The sequence below is a fragment of the Scyliorhinus canicula genome, chromosome 24 (genome assembly GCF_902713615.1).
Source record: "Scyliorhinus canicula chromosome 24, sScyCan1.1, whole genome shotgun sequence".
In the NCBI taxonomy this organism is placed as follows: domain Eukaryota; kingdom Metazoa; phylum Chordata; class Chondrichthyes; order Carcharhiniformes; family Scyliorhinidae; genus Scyliorhinus; species Scyliorhinus canicula.
In genome coordinates this window covers 9373294-9392872 of record NC_052169.1, presented here as the reverse complement: position 1 = coordinate 9392872, position 19579 = coordinate 9373294, and the positions used below count along the sequence as shown (strand labels likewise).

The following is a 19579-nucleotide window of genomic DNA, read 5'->3' as shown; positions in this document are numbered from 1 at the left end:
TCTCCGATTTATCCTATTATACTACATACCTCTCAAGTCTCCGATTTATCCCATTATACTACATTCCCCTCAAGTCTCTGATTTATCCCATTATACTACATATCCCCTCGAGTCTCCGATTTATCCCATTATACTACATATCCCCTCGAGTCTCCGATTTATCCCATTATACTACATATCCCCTCGGATTCTCCAATTTATCCCATTATACTACTTTCCCCTCGAGTCTCTGATTTATCCCATTATACTACTTTCCCCTCGAGTCTCCGCTTTATCCCATTATATTACATATCCCCTCGAGTCTCCGATTTAGTTCATTATACTACATATCCACCCATACAAGTTTGGGTCCATCCACCGAGCTGTTCGGGAGGGAGTTTCAGGACTTCAACCCAGCGAGAGTGAGGGAATGGACGATATATTTCCAAATCAGAATGGTGTGTGGTTTGGACAGGAAATGCAGCTTGTTCCATGTATCTGCTGTCTTTGCCCTTCTGGGTGACAGAGGTGGCGTGTTTGGAAGGTGCTGTCGAAGGAGCCTTGCTGAGATGTTGCAGTGCATCTTATAGCTGGTACACTCTCCTGCATCAGTGGTGGAGGGAGTGAATGTCGAAGGTGGTGGACAGGGGACAATTAAGTGGCTACATTCTCCTATGAGGTGTTGAGCTTCTTGAGTGTTGTTGGAGCTGCACTCATCCAGGCAAGTGGAGAGCATGCCATCAAACCCCTGACTTGTGCCTTGTAGATGGTGGGCAGGCTTTGGGGAGTTAGAGGGTGAGTTACTCACTGTAGGATTCCCAGCCTCTGACCTGCTCTGGTAGTCACAGCAGTCATATAGCTAATCCAGTTTGGTTTCTAGTCAATGGTAGGTTGCAGTAAGTTGATCGTGGGAGGGTAGAAGGGAGGGATTCAGCAATGATAATGCCATTGATCTCTCTGGCAGAGTTCAGAACCTGCCTTCAGACTGAAGATTTATTTCTAAATTTCCGATCTCGAAGCTGACTAAGAATACAGCAAAACTTGCATTTCCATAGCCCCTTTTCGATACAAAAACATCACAGAGTACCTCACAGAAATGGAATCAAACTAAATTTGATACCGAGGCCACAGAAACAGATATTAAGATAGACAGTCTAGGCCTTAGTCAAAGAGTTGGGCTCCTCCTAAAAGGGGACTGAAAAATAGGTGGAAAAAGAAAACAAACTTGCAATTCTATTGTGTCTTTCATGACCTCAGGAACCACCAGTACTTTTCTGAAGCCCAGTAATTTTTTTTTTTTTTTTTTTTCTATATAAATTTAGATTACCCAATTATTTTTTCCAATTAAGGGGCAATTTAGCATGGCCAATCCACCTACTCTGCACATTTTTGGGTTGTGGGGGCGAAACCCACGCAGACACGGGGAGAATGTGCAAACTCCACACGGACAGTGACCCAGAGCCGGGATCGAACCTGGGACCTCAGTGCCGTGAGGCGGTTGTGCTAACCACTAGGCCACCGTGCTGCCCTTTGAAGCCCAGTAATGACGGCCAATTTCCACACTGATCCACAACAACAGTATGATTTTACTGGCGGCACGGTAGCACTGTGGTTTAGCACTGTTGCTTCACAGCGCCAGGGTCCCAGGTTCGATTCCCGGCTTGGGTCACTGTGCGGTGTCAGCACGTTCTCCCCGTGCCTGCGCGGGTTTCCTCCGGGCGCTCCGGTTTCCTCCCACAAGTCCCGAAAGACGTGCTGTTAGGTGAATTGGACATTCTGAATTCTCCCTCAGTGTACCCGAACAGGCGCCGGAATTTGGCGACTAGGGGATTTTCACAGTAACTTCACTGCAGTGTTAATGTAAGCCTACTTGTGACAATAATAAAGATCATTATTATTGTATTAACTGGAGCTTTGTTTCCTTAATAACTGCTGGTTGAAGTATAAGTATCAGTCCAGCACACTGCGGGGGGCGGGAAAAATCCCCGGCACCTCTTCAACATAACAGTTGTGCGAGCTCTTTTTAAAAAAAATCTCTTTGTTGGCATTTCCCATATTTATAAACAGTTGTATATATACACATCACAATTTTCTCGCCCGCGCTAATTTCCTTGATTATACAGAGAAGTTTATTTTGTCCTTTGTTTAACTGACCCTATGTGCATTTCGTTGCCCTCTGGATCTGTCTATGGTTGCTCCCCCTTCCCCGTTATATCACCCCCCCCCACACCCCCCCCCCCCCCCCCCCACCCCCCCCCCCCGGCTTCGGCTGTGATTTTCTGGACAGAATGGGGGGGGGGAAGGGAGGGGCTAACCCATCTCTCGTGGTTTCCCCACCTTCCTTCCTCCCCCCCCCCCCCCAACCCCCCCACCCGCCCCCTCCCCCGGGTTGCGCAGTCTTTTGGTACCTCATCTATCTTGGTGTCTTAGTTTACTCCTCGTTGCTGGTCTCAAACAGGCCGACAAAGTGCCCCCAAGTATCCAGGAAGCCTTCCTGTGACCCTCGGATGACGTACTTAACCTTCTCCAGGTGGAGAAGTTCCGAGAGGTCAGCGAGCCAGTCTGCAGCTTTGGGTGGTGCTGCCGATCGCCAGCCGAGCAGGATTTTTAGCACAGGGCTAAATCGCTGGCTTTGCAAGCAGGCCAGCAGCACGGTTCAATTCCCGTAACAGCCTCCCCGAACAGGTGCCGGAATGTGGCAACTAGGGGCTTTTCACAGTAACTTCATTGAAGCCTACTCGTGACAATAAGCGATTTTCATTTCATTTCATTTCTCCAGCGTGCGATTAGGGAAGCGAAAGCAAGGGCGGCGGCCCCCTTCCCTATGTGTAACTCTGGCTGCTCCGATACCCCGAAGATTGGCACTATTGGGCTTGGCTTCACCCTCACCCCCACAATCTTGGACATTGCTTCGGAGAAGGCTGTCCAGAACCCAGCAAGCTTGGGGCAATCCCAAAACATGTGGGTGTGGCCGGCCGGGTCCCTTTGGCACTATTCACATTTACCCTCCACCTCCGGGAAGAACCTGCTCATTCGGGTTCTGGTCAGGTGCGCTCTGTGCGCCACCTCTAGCTGCATTAGGCTTAGCCTTGCGCAGGAGGAGGTGGAGTTCACCCTGCTCAGTGCTTCGCTCCAGAGTCCCCATCCTACCTCTGTCCCCAGTTCGTCCTCCCATTTTTGTCTGCTCTCGTCCAGTGGAGTCCGGGCTCTGTCCAGTAGCTGTCCGTATACTTTCCGACATAGCCAGCCCCCCCCCCCCCCCCCCCCTCCTCCCCTGCTTCTTGTTGCTTGTGCCTATCAGGTCCTCTAGTAGTGTGGTTTCTGGGGCCCCGGGATACCCCACTGTCTCTTTGCAGAGGAAGTGCTTTGTTCGGAGGTGCCTCATTTCCTGTCCTTTTGCTGGTTTCCACTTCCTCGTCAGTTCGTCTAGTGTCGCCAGTCTGCGCCCTACGTAGATGTCCCTGACCGTCAGTGTGCCCCCGTCCCACCTCCACCTTTTGAAGGTGGTATCCAGCATGGCTGGGGGGGGGGGGGGACTCTGTGATTGCTGCATATGGGAGCCATGGGGGACATTTTGGTTATCCCGAAGTGCTGTCTCAGCTGGGTCCTCGTTCTCAGCGTGGCCGGTACCACTGGGCTCGTTGTGTATGGTGTTGAGGAGGATGGGAGTGCTGCTGTGGCCAGGGCCTGGAGGATCGTTCCTTTACAGGATGCCTCCTCCATTTATACCCAATCTGTGTCGGGTTCTTGTACCCATCCCCTCACTCTCTCTGCCGTTGCTGCCCAGTGATAGAATTGTAGGTTTGGTAAGGCCAAGCCCCCTTTGATTTTCCTTCTTTGCAGTGTCTGTTTGGGAATTATCGGGTTCTAACCCCCCCCCCCCCCCCCCCCCCCCCCCCGCAACACAAAAGCCTTTCTTTTGTCCAGGTCCGCCCCAATGTCCTGGTACTCCCTTATGATCTTCCCTGCCCACCTGTTCGATTTTGTCTGCCGGGCCCACTTTAGGATTTCTTCCCTGACTTCGAACCTGTGCAGCTTCACAATAGTCGCTCTGGGCTGCTCCCCGGCTTTGGGCCTGGGTCGGATCGACCTGTGCGCCTTGTCGACTTCTGGGGGGGGTTTGGAAATTTCTCTCTTCCCACTAGCTTGCCCAGCATTTGGGTGACGTAGCCTGCTGGGTCTCTGCCCTCCATCCCCTCTGGCCGACCCACTATTTTAACATTCTGCCACCTGGACCTATTTTCCTGGTCCTCCACACTTTCCCTCTTAGGCTCCCCCTGGGTCGTTCCCAGCCTTTTCACCTCAGTTTCCTGAGTTACCATCCTATCGCTCTGGTCCGAGAATCGTTTTCTCCTGCGCCTCCACATTCCGCGCGCCCCCCCCCCCCCCCCCCCCCCCCGGAAAAAGCTGCGCTTTCGTGGAACTGTGGGGGCCTCTCTGCTGTGTCCGCTCCGATCGCGAACGCCACAGGAAGTCAGTTGTGCGAACTCTTACGCCCCACTGCGTTACGGGGATAGGGTGGCGGGTGCGGGCTCAGATAGGGTGATCTTTCCATGGGCCTGCGCCGACTCGATGGGCCGAATGGCCTCCTTCTGCACTGCAAAATTCTCTGATCTACGATTCCTGGGCTGAAGGTGACTGCAGAGAGGGGGAGGGACGAGGCCCTTGGAAAACGAGGAGGAGAACTTTACAATGGAGCCTGTGCCAAGCTGGAACTCGCACACTGACTCATCAATGGAGCTGATAGGCTTTAAGCATTCGAAATTTAGCTTGCCCTAGATTTGATCTGTAAATATTAACACTCACTTTTATGGACGCAATTATACATTAAAATGATAGTCATAATTACCATGTGGAAGTCGAAAGAAGGTCAAAGCTGTTTTAGAACCACCAGCCAACTTTCCTTTTGCTTTCAAACTGAAAAAGAAGAATTTGCATTCGTTAATTGTTTCGGTCTTGGGAACGCTGAGTGGGTTAATTCCGTCCACAGTCATTTCTCAACATAATTTCATTTGGGCACTTTTCTTCCCTGCGAGACGGTGAATTACTTTTCCATTGGCTGTGTTGATATGACCATATGCCGGAGCAACAGCTGACGGTTTTCACAGGGATTGCTGACGTAATGATTGGCAGATACCAGCGTGTGTGAGCTTTGATAGTGCTTCCTTACCCTTGGCTAAGGTTTCCTTCCATCCCACCGACCCTGATCGCCGTAACATGTACCTGCTCAACGGTGCTACTTCAACTTGAGCCGGATGGAACCCACTGCACCCTTTGCTACAGCAGGTAGGAGTCTGGGCTCTGGGTGATCACATCCCTTCCAAAGTTAAAAAGCTGTGGTGTAATTTGTTTGGTAAGTTAAAAATATGAGTTTGTGCGGCAGGGTGGGCGCAGTGGTTAGTGCTGCTGCCTCACAACGCCAGGGACCCGGCTTCAATTACGGCCTTGGGCGACTGTCTGCGCGGAGTCTGCACGTTCTCCCCGCGTCTGCGTGCGTTTCCTCCGGGCGCTCCGGATTCCCCCCACAGTCCAAAGATGTGCGGGTTAGGTGGATTGGCCAGGCTAAAGTTGCCCCTTGGTGTCCAATAATGTGCAGGTTAGGTAGGGTGCTCTTTTCGGAGGGTGGATGCTGACTCGATGGGCCGAATGGCCTCCTTCTGCATTGTGGGGATTATATGTACGTATGTTGGTCACAAGGCACCAGGTTCCAATCCCAGCCCAAGGCAAAAGTCGAGACTGAGACTCCAGTACAGTACAGGGGGAGTACTGAGGGACAGCTTCGCTGGCAGAATTGCCGCCTTTCAGGTGAAACATTAAACCGAGGCTCCATTCATCTGCCCGTGTGGATGTTAAAGATCCCACGGCAGTATTTCAAAGTCAGAGGAATGATGGGAGTTTCATTGGCCTGGCCAACATTCGACCCACAATCAACATCACAAAAGAAAACAACCTGGTTCTTACTGCTGTGCACAAATCGGCTGCCAAGTTTTCTACATTGTAACCGCGACTACACTACAAAAGTGTCTCCTTGTTTGCAAAACATCCAGTGGTCAGGAAAGGCGCTATATAAGTCATAGAATTTACAGTGCAGAAGAAGGCAATTCGGCCCATCGAGTCTGCACATGCCCTTGGAAAGAGCACCCCACTTAAGCCCACCCCATCCCCGTAATCCAGTAACCCCAGTTTACCTTTTTTGGACATGAAGGACAATTTAGCACGGCCAATCCACCCGACCTGCACATCTTTGGACTGTGGGAGGAAACCGGAGCACCCGGAGGAAATCCACGCAGACACGGGGAGAACGTGCAGACTCCACACAGACAGTGACCCAAGGCTGGGAATCGAACCTGGGACCCTGGAGCTGTGAAGCAGCTGTGCTAACCACTGTGCTACCGTGCCGCCCCAATGCTTTTTTTTGTTTCGATTAGTGGACACAAGAAAAACATTCTTTAATATTTTTAACACAGAAAAACAGCGCCCTACAGAAACGGAATCAGAAAGATGCGTGCCAAGTGCAAAGGAGGCGGTTCGGTCAAAGGTCATAGGGAAAGGGGGCGCTTTAAGCAGAATGGGTAGGGGAGATTTTTAGAGAGAAAATCCATTAGAATGGGGCCTGAGCATGGCCACCAACATGAGGGTAAAAGGGACGGAATGTGGATCTGGGTCAGGTGACAGAAATAGGAAGGAGTGGGATCAGGAGGGGATTGAAGGCAAGGCTGGGACATTGCAGGCCAGGGAGGGTGAGTGGAAATTGGTACAGGAGAGTTCAAATGTACTCAGGTCAGATGATGACAAGCAGGCTGAAGGTCGGACTATTGCGTTGATTCAGGCTAGTCCCCTGATCAGCAAAGCTGCACACTAGTCCTGTCGGCCTCGCAGCTCGACATCCTCACATGTTTGAAGTCCACATTCACATCTTTCTGGGATAAAGCAGATCGAGGGTGTGGTGAATGTGATTCACACTATATATAGCTACCAATATCACTCCATGTATATATGTTCGTTATCTACCCATTGTAAGTGCAGTTGCACTATCCGACCACCAGGGGGAGTCGCTCTGGGAGTACGCGAGAGTTTGTACTGGGCTCCTCCGTTGGCTCCGCCCAGGACTCCTCCCCCTGGGACCGATGTATAAAGATCAGTGCCTTAGAGCCAGCCTGCCATTTCACCTGACGTTCAACGACGAATAGGCTGGCTCTATTGTAAGTGTATTAAAGCCTCTGTTCAGATCCAACTACACGTGTTCGCTGAATTGATGGTTCCGGTGAAAAGTTGGATAGCGGGGCCTTTGCATCGAAAGAGGTTAAAAAAAAAGAAAATGTGCGGCTTAATAACCTTTTGCCCTTATGAATGGATTTAGATGAGAAAAAGAGACCGTTGTTACATACTTGATATTTAATATGTAAACTGGAAATGGCAACATAAGACGGATGTTACTTTAACGAGTGACGTTCGCTCTATTCATGTGTCTGTTTTCCTGCTTTAAAAGTGCAAACTTCCATTATTTTCCATTGATACCATTTTGAATTGTCTGCATAATTTAAGGAACTGTAAACAGGAGGAATACGCATTTGGAAAAGTCTCTGTTTAAATAGCAGAGATAGGAATTAGGTTGTGTATATACTGGATATTTAATATATCTAGATTACAGATCTCTAGCCCGTTTTCCCCCCCTGAAATGCACTATGGGTGGGATTTTCCGCACCACCTCCCCTCCTCTCCTCCCCCTCCCCCACCGCGATGGGTCTTCCAGTGGCAGAGGAGGCTATTCATTGGCTGCCTGCGGAATCTGCCGGTCCCGCCCACGCCTACGGAAGATCCCACCGGCGTGAAGGGCGGGAAATCTCACCCCGTGCATGTAAAATTGCAATGATGAGAGTGAAGAGAACGTAACATCTTCCGAGTCTTTTCCGTGTTACAGGCTTGCGTTTTGCTGCTGTTAACGCATCTTCACAAAATTATTTCTGGTTTTCTCTATCCTTACTGGACAATATGTAAAGATCCATGGACGACAATAGAGTGTTATGTTCGTGCGCTATGATAATAAATGAATCAGTGTACGACAGAGCATCTAGTTCAAGACTAGATATTTAACATTGAATAAACTGTGGGTAAACCAAAATATTGTTAACTAAACTGTTGATCTCCTAACCATGCTACTAACAGCTCCTGTAACTCTGATCATGACTGCTTCTGTCAGGTTCCAGTGCCCTTGTCCTCTTGCATGACACCTAGTGGTCGGAGGCTATCTTCACTTTTATGTACATTGTTGCTGCATACCGTTCATTTTTTAAAATAAATTTAGTGTACCCGATTATGTTTTTCCAATTATGGGGCAATTTGGCGTGGCCAATCCACCTAACCTGCACATCTTTGGGTTGTGGGGGGTGAAACCCACGCAGACACAGGGAGAATCTGCAAACTCCACACAGACAGTGACCCAGAGCCGGGAGCGAACCTGGGTCCTCAGCATTGTGAGGCAACAGTGCTAACCACCGCGCCATCGTACTGCCGACTGCATATCATTACAGTAAAGGTCTTGGAAATGTGGACACCAAGAAATTTGTTTATAGAATTCGATCAATTGAAGAGGTGCTCCCGATATCGAGATCAATCTTAAAAAGTGTCAGTATTTTAGCTATTTGATCAAACCAAAAAAATGGCAGAGATCCCTTCTCGGGTGCAAAGTGGAGGGTAGCAGAAAGAGGGGTTGAACTACATGAAAATCGCTTATTGTCACGAGTAGGCTTCAAATGAAGTTACTGTGAAAAGTCCCAAGTCGCTACATTCCGGCACCTGTTCGGGGAGGCTGGGACGGGAATTGAACCGTTCTCGGTCTGCTTTCAAAGCCAGCGATTTAGCCCTGTGCTAAACAGCCCCTGGTAATGAAATGAAATGCAAATCACTTATTGTCACGAGTAGGCTTCAATTAATTTACTGTGAAAAGCCCTTAGTCACTACGTTCCGGCGCCTGTTCGGGGAGGCTGGTACGGGAATTGAACCGTGCCGCTGGCCTGTCTTGGTCTGCTTTAAAAGCCAGCGATTTAGCCCAGTGTGCTAAGCGAGCGGAGCTGTGTTAAGCGAGCGGAGCATGTTAATCAACATGTAGTTGATTAACAGGCGTTACATAGTGGTTGCAGATGAGATACAGTGGATGTGTGAGGTTGGGGCAGTGCAGGCGAGTGTGGCACACCATGGCAGCAGATCCCCAGGTAGGAGGTGGCTACAGGAAGGAGAGGGGCGGTGTAAGCACCTTCGCCCACTGCCCCCCTCCCTCAATCAAAGGAGGGTTCCAGGAAAGGCCAAGTCTCCATTACTTTTTATCGCCCCCCCCCCCCTGTGAAAATAGAGTTGGGAGCAGGATTCATATCACGTATTATTGGGGAAGTAGATAGATAATGGTAACGCAACAGCAACCAGTTGTATTTAAATGTAAACCTTCCACTGAGAATCAAGAGGCATTGTCAAGGTTGAAAAATCTGAAATGGAGAAAGGGACTAAAACAATCAGGGAAGCACAGTCGGCTGAATGACCTTCACAGAGCTGTACAATTCTATGGTCTTATGATTCGAAACTTTGAATGCAAAGCAAAATAAAGCCTATTTTATAGTAAGGAATAAACCATACATATAAAAGCATACGATATATGTTAAAACAAAATGGGATCCAAGCATGTCCATCTGGTCAATCTGTCATCTGTCACTTCAAATATCGAATTTATCATAGAATCCCTACGGTGCAGAAAGAGGCCATTCGGCCCATCGAGTCTGCACCGACCCTCTGAATGAGCACCCAGATGTAACACCATTCACGACCTCAGGATTTCCCAACGCACTCACTCCCTTGAGCATCGCCATGCTTAGGGCCAGCAAAAATAACTTTCACTCCTTGCCTCCTGCCTTGTACTCACTCTTTAACGTCCTATTCATAGAATTTGCAGTGCCGAAGGAGGCCATTCGGCCCATCTAGTCTGCACCGGCTCTTTGGAAAGAGCTCCCCACTTAAGGCTAGGCCTCCACCCCACCCCCGTAGCCCAGTAACCCCACCTAACCTTTTTGGACACTAAGGGCAATTTGGCATGGCCAACCCACCTAACCTGCACATCTTTGCACTGTGGGAGGAAACCGGAGCACCCGGAGGAAACCCACGCAGACACGGGGGAGAACTATTGATGTAGGAATCTGTCCATTTCCCTTTTGAAAGTGTTGGGAGGGTGTTGGTTACAGAAGTTGCCTTCAGTGGTTAACAAGAAGTCTTTATTAGCTACTTGTAACTAGATACATATATACCGTAAAGGGTTAGGCAACGGCTATCGCCATGCCAAAGTCTGCGAACGTCACTGCTCAAGTTCTGGGTCATGTGCCTTCTTGCATCATGGTGTGGGCGGCACTGTACCCAGCCACACATTAACCCTCAATGGGCCAGACCCTTATACTACAGAGTGCTTTAACTGAAGAGGCCAATACAGTTTATAGGGATATGCTGTAAATTAATGGCTCATTATGCAGTTCCATCAGCTACGATGCACAATGTCACCAAATCATCAGGTGATACTCCAGTGGAGACGCACCAAACCCATCTTTCAACGTCTGTGACTTGATCCCGTGCTTCAAACGGCGATAAAAGCATTCACGGTCCTTGGTCAGAGGGCTGTTAAGAGTCAGCCGCAATGCTGTGGGTCTGGACTCACAGGTAGGCCAGGCCGGGTAAGTATGGCAGATTTCCTCCCCCTGAAGTGAAACAGATGGGTTTCTGTGACAATTGATGATGGTTTTATGGCCGCTGTCACTGAGACAAGCTCTTCGATTCAAGATTTATTAATTCATTTTCAATTCCACCAGCTGCCGTGGTGGGATTTGAACCTGTGACCCCAGAGCGTTAGCCTGGGTGTCTGGATGACTAGTCCAGTGACTACGTCGGGTCTCCCCATCTTAAGAGAAAGCACAGATTCTTCAATTGCATGTTTAAGTGAATTATTTAAGGAAGGCATCTTCTTATGGGTGGAATGGTGGCATGGTGGTTAGCATAAATGCTTCACAGCTCCAAGGTCCCAGGTTCGATTCCCGGCTGGGTCACTGTCTGTGTGGAGTCCTCCCCCTGTGTGCGTGGGTTTCCTCCGGGTGCTCCGGTTTCCTCCCACAGTCCAAAGATGTGCGGGTTAGGTGGATTGGCCATGCTAAATTGCCCGTAGTGTCCTAATAAAAGTAAGGTTAAGGGGGGGGGCTGTTGGGTTACGGGTATAGGGTGGATACGTGGGTTTGAGTAGGGTGATCATGGCTCGGCACAACATTGAGGGCCGAAGGGCCTGTTCTATGTTCGATGTACTCCGGTTTCCTCCCACAGTCCAAAGATGGGCAGGTTAGGTGGATTGGCCATGTTAGAATTTCCCCCCAGTGTCCAAAGATGTGCAGATTAGATGGGGTTATGGGGATGTGGTGGGGTAGTGGGCCTAGTTAGGGTGCTCTTCTGGAGGGTCGGTGCAGACCCGGTGGGCCGAATGGCCTCCTTCTGCACCCTTTGGATTCTAATGAGAATGAAGCCTGCAGGATTGCTTCAAAGTGAATGGGTTCTGATATTCTGCAGGATGACGACAATCCAGGGCTGTTAGCCAATAGAGTACAAATACAGAGGCTGGGATTTTGCGGGTCCAGCACACGGGTTTCGTCACAGCTGATGCAGCTGGACAGCCAGAGGGACAGGAAGATTCCACCAGCGCGAGGGGCTGAGAAATCCCAGCCAGAGACTTTTCTGAGCTTGTTTTGTGTCGGTTTAGACTCCAGGTTTGCGCTGACAAGGGAAGGCTTTGGGACTTTGTGAACAAAATGGCGCTGCCCAGTTAGAAAATGGCGTTACACGTAGGGCGGTGATTTGCCGACCTTTCCTGCCGAAGACAGGGCTCAATTCTGGCCTTGGGTGACTGTCCGTGTGGAGTTTGCTCGTTCTCCCCGTGTCTGCGTGGGTTTCCTCCTGGTGCTCCGGTTTCCTCCCACACCCCACCCCAAAGATGTGCAGGTTAGATAAGGTTACGGGGATAGAGCGGCAGGAGTGGGCCTAGATAGAATGCTCTTTCAGAGGGTCGGTGCAGATTCGATGGGCAGAATGGCCTCCTTCTGTCAGAGTTGGATGGTTCGAACAACAACTTGTATTTATATCGCACCTTTAATGTAGTAAAATTCCGCATGGCCCTTCACAAGAGAATTAGGAAGCAACATTAGACACTGAGTGCAATATGACTGCAGATTACTAAAAGCTTGGTAAAGGGAGGGCTGTGTTTCCCGGACCCGTCACGCAAAGGGTGTGATTGGGAAAATGTGTCCAATCCATTCTAAAGTTCATTGACTGGCTGGAGTGGAAAATCAAACCAGTGGGAAAATTCCGCCTGTCGGTATTAAAGGATGTCTTTTTTTTTTAAATTTAGAGTACCCAATTATTTTTTCCAATTAAGGGGCAATTTAGCGTGGCCAATTCACCTAATCTGCACATCTTTGGGTTGTGGGGGCGAAACCCACGCAGACACGGGGAGAACGTGCAAACTCCACACGGACAGTGACCCAGGGTCGGGATTCGAACCCGGGTCGTCAGTGCCGTAGGCAGCAATGCTAACCACTGTGCCACCATGCTGCCCCTTTAAAGGATGTCTTTAAGGAGGAAAGAAGGATAGAGATGGAGAGGTTTAGGCTGGGAATTTCGAGCTGAGGCCCAGGCAACTGATGAAATGGACACCAAAGATGGAGTGTTTAAAATCTGTGATGCTCGTGAGCATGAATAGTCAAGTGCAAAATATTCCTGTTATCTCCTTCAGCCACACAACTTCCCAGGATACCGGAGCTCCTCCAGTCTAAACTCCTGCGCAGCCCTGATTGGGATGAATCCATCAAAGGTGCCTGCCCCTGCCTAGGACCTACGCCATGGAATTCACTCCCTAAACCTCTCCACCTCTCAAACTCTCACACCACCAACAAGACGTTCCATAAAATCTATTTCCGTTTGGTCACCTGTCCGTAAATCTCCTTACGTGACTCAGTCTCAATAGTTCCGTAAAGCACATTGACACATTTCACATTGAAGGGACCGACGTAGCCATGGTAAGATGAGCCCCAATTTGTAAGTAACGTTTCTCAGTATTTGTCAACTGATTTTTCCTTTGAAGAGCGATTGCTTTTGAATATCTGAAACAGAGTCATCTTTGACAAGCTACAAATATCCGTTGACATTTCCAAATGGTTGGGTGATGGGGGCTCATGTGAAAGGTGCTGTGTTTTAGAACAGTACAGCACAGAACAGGCCCTTCGGCCCTCGATGTTGTGCCGAGCAATGATCACCCTACTTAAACCCACGTAACCCGTATACCCGTAACCCAACAATCCCCCCATTAACCTTACACTGCGGGCAATTTTAGCATGGCCAATCCACCTAACCCGCACATCTTTGGACTGTGGGAGGAAACCGGAGCACCCGGAGGAAACCCACGCACACACGGGCAGGACGTGCAGACTCCACACAGACAGTGACCCAGCCGGGAATCGAACCTGGGACCCTGGAGCTGTGAAGCATTGATGCTAACCACCATGCTACCGTGAGGCCCCTTTTGTTTAATATTTGCGGGCATCGCTGACTCGGACAGGATTTATTGCCCTTGAGAAGGTGGTGGTGAGCCGCCTTCTTGAGCCGTTGCAGTCCATGTAGACTGTAGGTACACCCGCAGTGCTGTTAGGGAGGGAGTGCCTTGGTTTCCACCCAGCCACAGTGAAGAAACAGTGATTTCCAAGCCAGGATAGTGTGTGGCTTGGAGGGCAACTTGCAAGTGGTGGCGTTCCCACATGTCTGCTGCCCTTGTCCTGCTGGATGGTGGTGGTCCCGGGTGTGGAAGGGGCGTGCCTGAGGCGCCATTGATATGCTGCAGTGCGTCTTGTAGATGGTACACACAGCTGCCCCTGGGCACCGGTGGTGGAGGGAGTGAATGTTGAAGGTGGTGAATGTTTATTGTGGTGGATGGGGCCAGCGCCGGCCCTAGGGTTGCTGGCGCCCCGGGCAAGCTGAACTTCAGCGCCGTTCGGGGGCCGGGGGTGGCCGAGGCGGGGGGGGGGCGGGGCCGAGGCGGGCGGGGGCGCGGGGCCGAGGCGGGGGGGCTGAGGCGGGGGGGGCCGAGGCGGGGGGGGCGGGGCCGAGGCGGGGGGGAGCGGGGCCGAGGTGGGGGGGCGGGGCCGAGGCGGGGGGGGCTGAGGCGGGGGGGGGCCGAGGCGGGGGGGCGGGGCCGAGGTGGGGGGGGGCCGAGGTGGGGGGGGAGCGGGGCCGAGGTGGGGGGGGTGGGGAGAGGCGGGGGGGCGAGGCGGGGGGGGGGGGGCCAAGGCGGGGGGGCGGGGCCGAGGCGGGGTCTGGGCCGGGGCGGGGTCGGGGCCGAGGCGGGGGTGGGGGGGGGCGGACGGGGGGGGCGGAGGCGGAGGGGGGGGGGGGGCCGGAGGGGGGGGTGGGGGCGGACGGAGGGGCGGACTGAGGAGGGGGGGCAGAGTGGGCCGCCCTGGGGAGGGCGGCCACCGCGCATGCGCTGGTTGGCACCGGCCCAAGTGCGCATGCGCGGGACCCGAGTCTCTGGCGCCCCCTTACACATGGCGCCCCGGGCGACTGCCCGAGTTGCCAGTACCTTGGGCCGGCCCTGGATGGGGCGACTGTTGAAGTAGGTGGAGGGAGTGAACGTTTACAGTGGTGCTCATTATAGAGCTCATTATAGAACACGGGGAGAGACATTCTGAGGTTCTTAAACAAATCGTCAGAGGGAGTGACAAGGTATTGGATTGGATTTGATTATTGTCACGTGTTACGAGGTACAGTGAAAAGTATTTTTCTGCGAGCAGCTCAACAGATCATTAAGTACATGAAAAGAAAAGAAAATACATAATAGGGCAACACAAGATACACAATGTGACTATATAAACACCGGCATCGGGTGAAGAATACTGGGGTGTAGTGTTAATGAGGTCAGTCCATAAGAGGGTCATTTAGGAGTCTGGTAACAGCGGGGAAGAAGCTGTTTTTGACTCTGTCCGTGCGTGTTCTCAGACTTCTGTATCCCCTGCCCGATGGAAGAAGTTGGAAGAGTGAGTAAGCCGGGTGGGAGGGGTCTTTGATAATGCTGCCCGCTTTCCCCAGGCAGCGGGAGGTGTAGATAGAGTCAATGGAGGCAGGTGTGTGTGATGGACTGGGCGGTGTTCACGACTCTCTGAAGTTTCTTGTGGTCTTGAGCCGAGCAGTTGCCATACCAGGCTGTGATGCAGCCCGATAGGATGCTTTCTGTGGTGCATCTGTAAAAGTTGGTAAGAGTTAATGTGGACATGCTGAATTTTCTTAGTTTCCTGAGGAAGTACAGGCACTGCTGTGCTTTCTTGGTGATAGCGTCGACGTGAGTGGACCAGGATAGATTTTTGGAGATGTGCACCCCCAGGAATTTGAAACTGCTAACCATCTCCACCTCGGCCCCGTTAATGCTGACAGGGGTGTGTACAGTACTTTGCTTGTTGGAGGTGTTGGCAGGCTTAAAAGTGGACAAATCCCCCCGTCAGATGAATCGTGTCCCAGGATGCTGTGGGAAGTGAGGGAGGAGTTTGCAGGGGCTCTAACCCAAATTTGTAATTCCTCTCTGGCCTTGGTGGAGGTGCCAGAGGACTGGAGAACAGCTAATGTGGTCCCACCATGTAGGAAAGGTTATAGAGATACGCCAGGGAAATACAGACCCGTGAGTCTCACGTCAGTGGTAGTGAAACTATTGGAGAAAATACTGGCGGAGAGAATCTATCTCCACTTGGAGGGGCAGGGTTTGATCAGGAATAGCCAGCATGGCTTTGTCAGAGGGAGGTCATGCCGAACAAATTTTTTTTTTTTTATAAATTTAGATTACCCAATTATTTTTTCCAATTAAGGGGCAAATTAAGCTGTCACCAGATAGGAGAGGGGTGGGGTAAAGGGAAAGATAGAGGCAAGGGGGTTGGTTGAGGTGGGAAATAGTTTTTAAAAAAATAATAATTTAGCGTACCCAATTATTTTTTCCAGTTAAGGGGCAATTTAGCGTGGCCAATCCACCTACTCTGCACATTTTTTTTTGGGTTGTGGGGACGAAACCCATGCAGACACGGGGAGAATGTGCAAACTCCACACGGACAGTGACCCAGAGCCGGGATCGAACCTGGGACCTCAGCGCCGTGAGGCGGTTGTGCTAACCACTAGGCCACCGTGCTGCCCCCCTGCCGAACAAATTTGATTGAATTTTGTGAGCATGTGAACAGATGAGTGTAGTGCAGTTGATGCAGTTTACTTGGATTTCAGCAAAGCCTTTGATAAGGTCCCACATGGGAGATGTGTAAAGAAGGCAAATGCACATGGGATACAGGGTAACTTGATAAGGAGGATTCAAAATTGGCTTGGCTGCAGGAGACAGAGGGCGATGACAGACGGCTGCTTTAGTGACTGAAAGCCAGTGTCCTGTGGTGTACCACAGGGATCTGTGCTGGGTCCCCTATTATTTGTCATTTATATAAATTACATAGATGACTATGCAGGGGGAGGAGTAGGATCAGTAAGTTTGAGGATGACACAAAGATTGGCCGGGTGGTTAACAGTGAGGCTGAGTGTCTTGGTTACAGGAAGATGTGGACGGGATGGTCAAATGGACAGAAAAGTGGCAGATGGAATTTAATCCTGAAAAGTGTGAGGTGATACACTTTGGAAGGAGTAATGTGACAAGGAAGTAGTCAATGAATGGCCTAACACTGGGAAGTTCCGAGGAACAAAGGAACCTTGGCGTGTCCATAGATCTCTGATGGCAGAAGGACAGGTTAATAGGGTGATGAAAAAGGCATATGGGTCACTTACCTTTGTCAATCTAGGCATGGATTACAAAAGCAGGGAGGTCACGTTGGAGCTGTATCGAACTTTGGTGAGGCCACAGCTGGAGGACTGTGTGCAATTCTGGTCACCACATTATAGGAAGGATGTGATTGCACTGGAGTGGGTGCAGAGGCGATTCACCAGGATGTTGCCTGGGATGGAACATTTAATTTATGAAGATAGGCTTGGGTTATTTTCGCTGGAGCAGAGAAGATTGAGGGGCACCTGATTGAGGTGTACAAGATTATGAGGGGCAGGGTGGATAGGGAGTAGATATTGCCTTAGTTGAAGGGTCAAATACGAGGGGACACAAGTTCAAGGTGAGGGGCAGGAGGTTTAGGGGAGGATTTGTGGGAAATATTTTTCCCCAGAGGGTAGTGATGTTGTGGAACGCACTGCCTGGGAGGGTGGTAGAGGCGGGTTGCCTCACATCCTTTAAAACGGACCTTGATGAGCACTTGGCACGCCATAACATTCAACAGTCTATGGGCCAAGTCTTGGTCAATGGGATTAGGTGGGCAGGTCAGGTGTTTTTCACGCGACGGTGCAGACTGGATGGGCTGAAGGGCCCTTGTGCATTATATCATTCTGTGATTTTGTGATTAACATCTCTGTTTTGGTTCAGTGCATCTGCAGGTGCTCCTTGGAGCTGGCCTTGCCTTTCTCTGCTTCTGTCTGATCGTTGGCTGCGCAATCTGTTGGCGGAGAGGAAAACAGCGGAGTTACGCCGACAGCAAAGACCAGGCATTGGAGCGCATCGTGATGGACACCAGCTTGCCTTTGCCGGGGAATACCAGCTCGCCCATCAAGCAGCAGTATGAGGAGGTACATGGCCTGGCCTTGGACTACCCGGCATGCGATGTGAGCGCCCTGGCAGACTTTGAGCCTGATGCCCACTACACACCTGGCCCCCATGGCAGAGCCTCTCTTCCGTTCATTCCCCCCGTCCAGAAAGCCGGCCTGGTCAGCAAAACCAGGAGAATCCTGGAGCGGCGCTGCACGGTCTCGGGTGACTGCTCCCTCTTCACTGAACACGGCACCTTTCGAAGCGCAGCTTCCAAGACCTTGGGCCCCAGGTTGGGCCATTCCCAGACCACGCCTGACGAGCTGGCGGGCGCTAAGACGAAACAGAGACCTCTGCTGCACTTCACGCTCTTCTACTCTGCTTATGAGGCCACCTTGACGGTGGCAGTCCTGGGCATCACCAAACTGCCCAAGAAATTCGGCACCAGCTGCGACTCCTACATGAAGGTCTACCTGCTCCCGAGATTCATGGAACCACAGCAGACCGCCGTCCGCAGGAAGAGCCTGAATCCGGAATACCGAGAGAGCTTTCAATTCTCCGGATACACCTTGGAGGAGATCAGGTGCTTCACCCTTCGCTTTGCCGCCTATATCAAAGAGTTTCACAATTTTAAAGACACTTTTGTTGGCGAGGTGCTTTTTGCCTGTGAGCAGGGAGACTGGAAGCTGGATGTCCCCACGACCTACACCAGGGAACTCACCTCCTCCAAGACAAAGCTCAAAAAGGTAAGAGGCTCCAATAGCTGGTTGTGTGGGCTCAACGTTAAATGTTTGGGCAGGAGGGCAAGGGTGGCATGATTTAGTTACTCCATCTGTGTTTGCGGCCAGAATGATCGACTCTCAGAGTCCATCCCCCTGCTGGCTAGCGCTTAATCTAAAAAAAACAGGACTCAGTTGGGTCACGTTCTCGTCTCTCGAGCCACAAGGTTGTGAGTTCACGTCCCACTCCAAAGACCTGAGCTAAAATAATCCTGAAATTTGCCCTATAGTACCATGGGAATGCTGCACTGTCGGAGATACCGTTCCCAGAATGAAGCATTTGAAACCCTTTTGCGTGTAGTTTGCACATTCTCCCCGTGTCTGCGTGGGTTTCACCCCCACAACCCAAAGGACAGGACGTCAGCACAGTGGTTAGCACTGTTGTTTCGCATGCCAGGGTCCCAGGTTCAATTTGCGGCTTGGGTCACTGTCTGTGCGGAGTCTGCACGTTCTCCCCGTGTCTGCGTGGGTTTCCTCCGGGCGCTCCGGTTTCCTCCCACAAGTCCCGAAAGACGTGAATTGGACATTCTGAATTCTCCCTCTGTGTACCCGAACAAGCGTCGGAATGTGGCGACGAGGGGCTTTTCACAGTAACTTCAGCCGAAGCCAGAACAAAACATGTTCAAGCCCCGCACCATTTTTGAATTACCAGGAGTCTGGGGCACCTATAGTTCCCCACTGATTTCTCCATGGCAACACGTAAGCCAATCAACCAATCAGTACCCTTTTTTCCTGTAGCGTAAATTGTTGTGATTGAAATCTGCCATTCCCGTGTACGCCCTGATGATGAATCATAGAATCGTAGAATTTACAGTGCAGAAGGAGGCCATTCGGCCCATCGAGTCTGCACCAGCCCTTACAAAGAGCGCCCTACTCAAGCCCACATATCTACCCTATCCCCGTAGCCCAGTAACCCCCACTTAACCTTTTTGGGCACCAAGGGGCAATTTAGCACGGCCAATCCACCTAACCCGCACATATTTGGACTGTGGGAGGAAACCAGGGCACCCGGAGGAAACCCACGCAGACACATAGATACATAGAATTTACAGTGCAGAAGGAGGCCATTCGGCCCATCGAGTCTGCACCGGCTCTTGGAAAGAGCACCCTACCCAAGGTTAACACCTCCACCCTATCCCCATAACCCAGTAACCCCACC

The 19579-nt window shown here is 51.1% G+C and overlaps 1 protein-coding gene across 1 annotated transcript in view; it reads left to right on the top strand.

The window, feature by feature from the left end:
• The window catches only part of LOC119956709 (synaptotagmin-2-like), a 76837-nt gene that overhangs the window by 42111 nt on the left and 15147 nt on the right, over positions 1-19579 (top strand). Inside the window, exon 2 of the mRNA XM_038784043.1 lies at positions 17483-18387. Within this exon, the coding sequence (XP_038639971.1) occupies positions 17483-18387 (905 nt within the window). The remainder of the gene's footprint in view (positions 1-17482; positions 18388-19579) is intronic.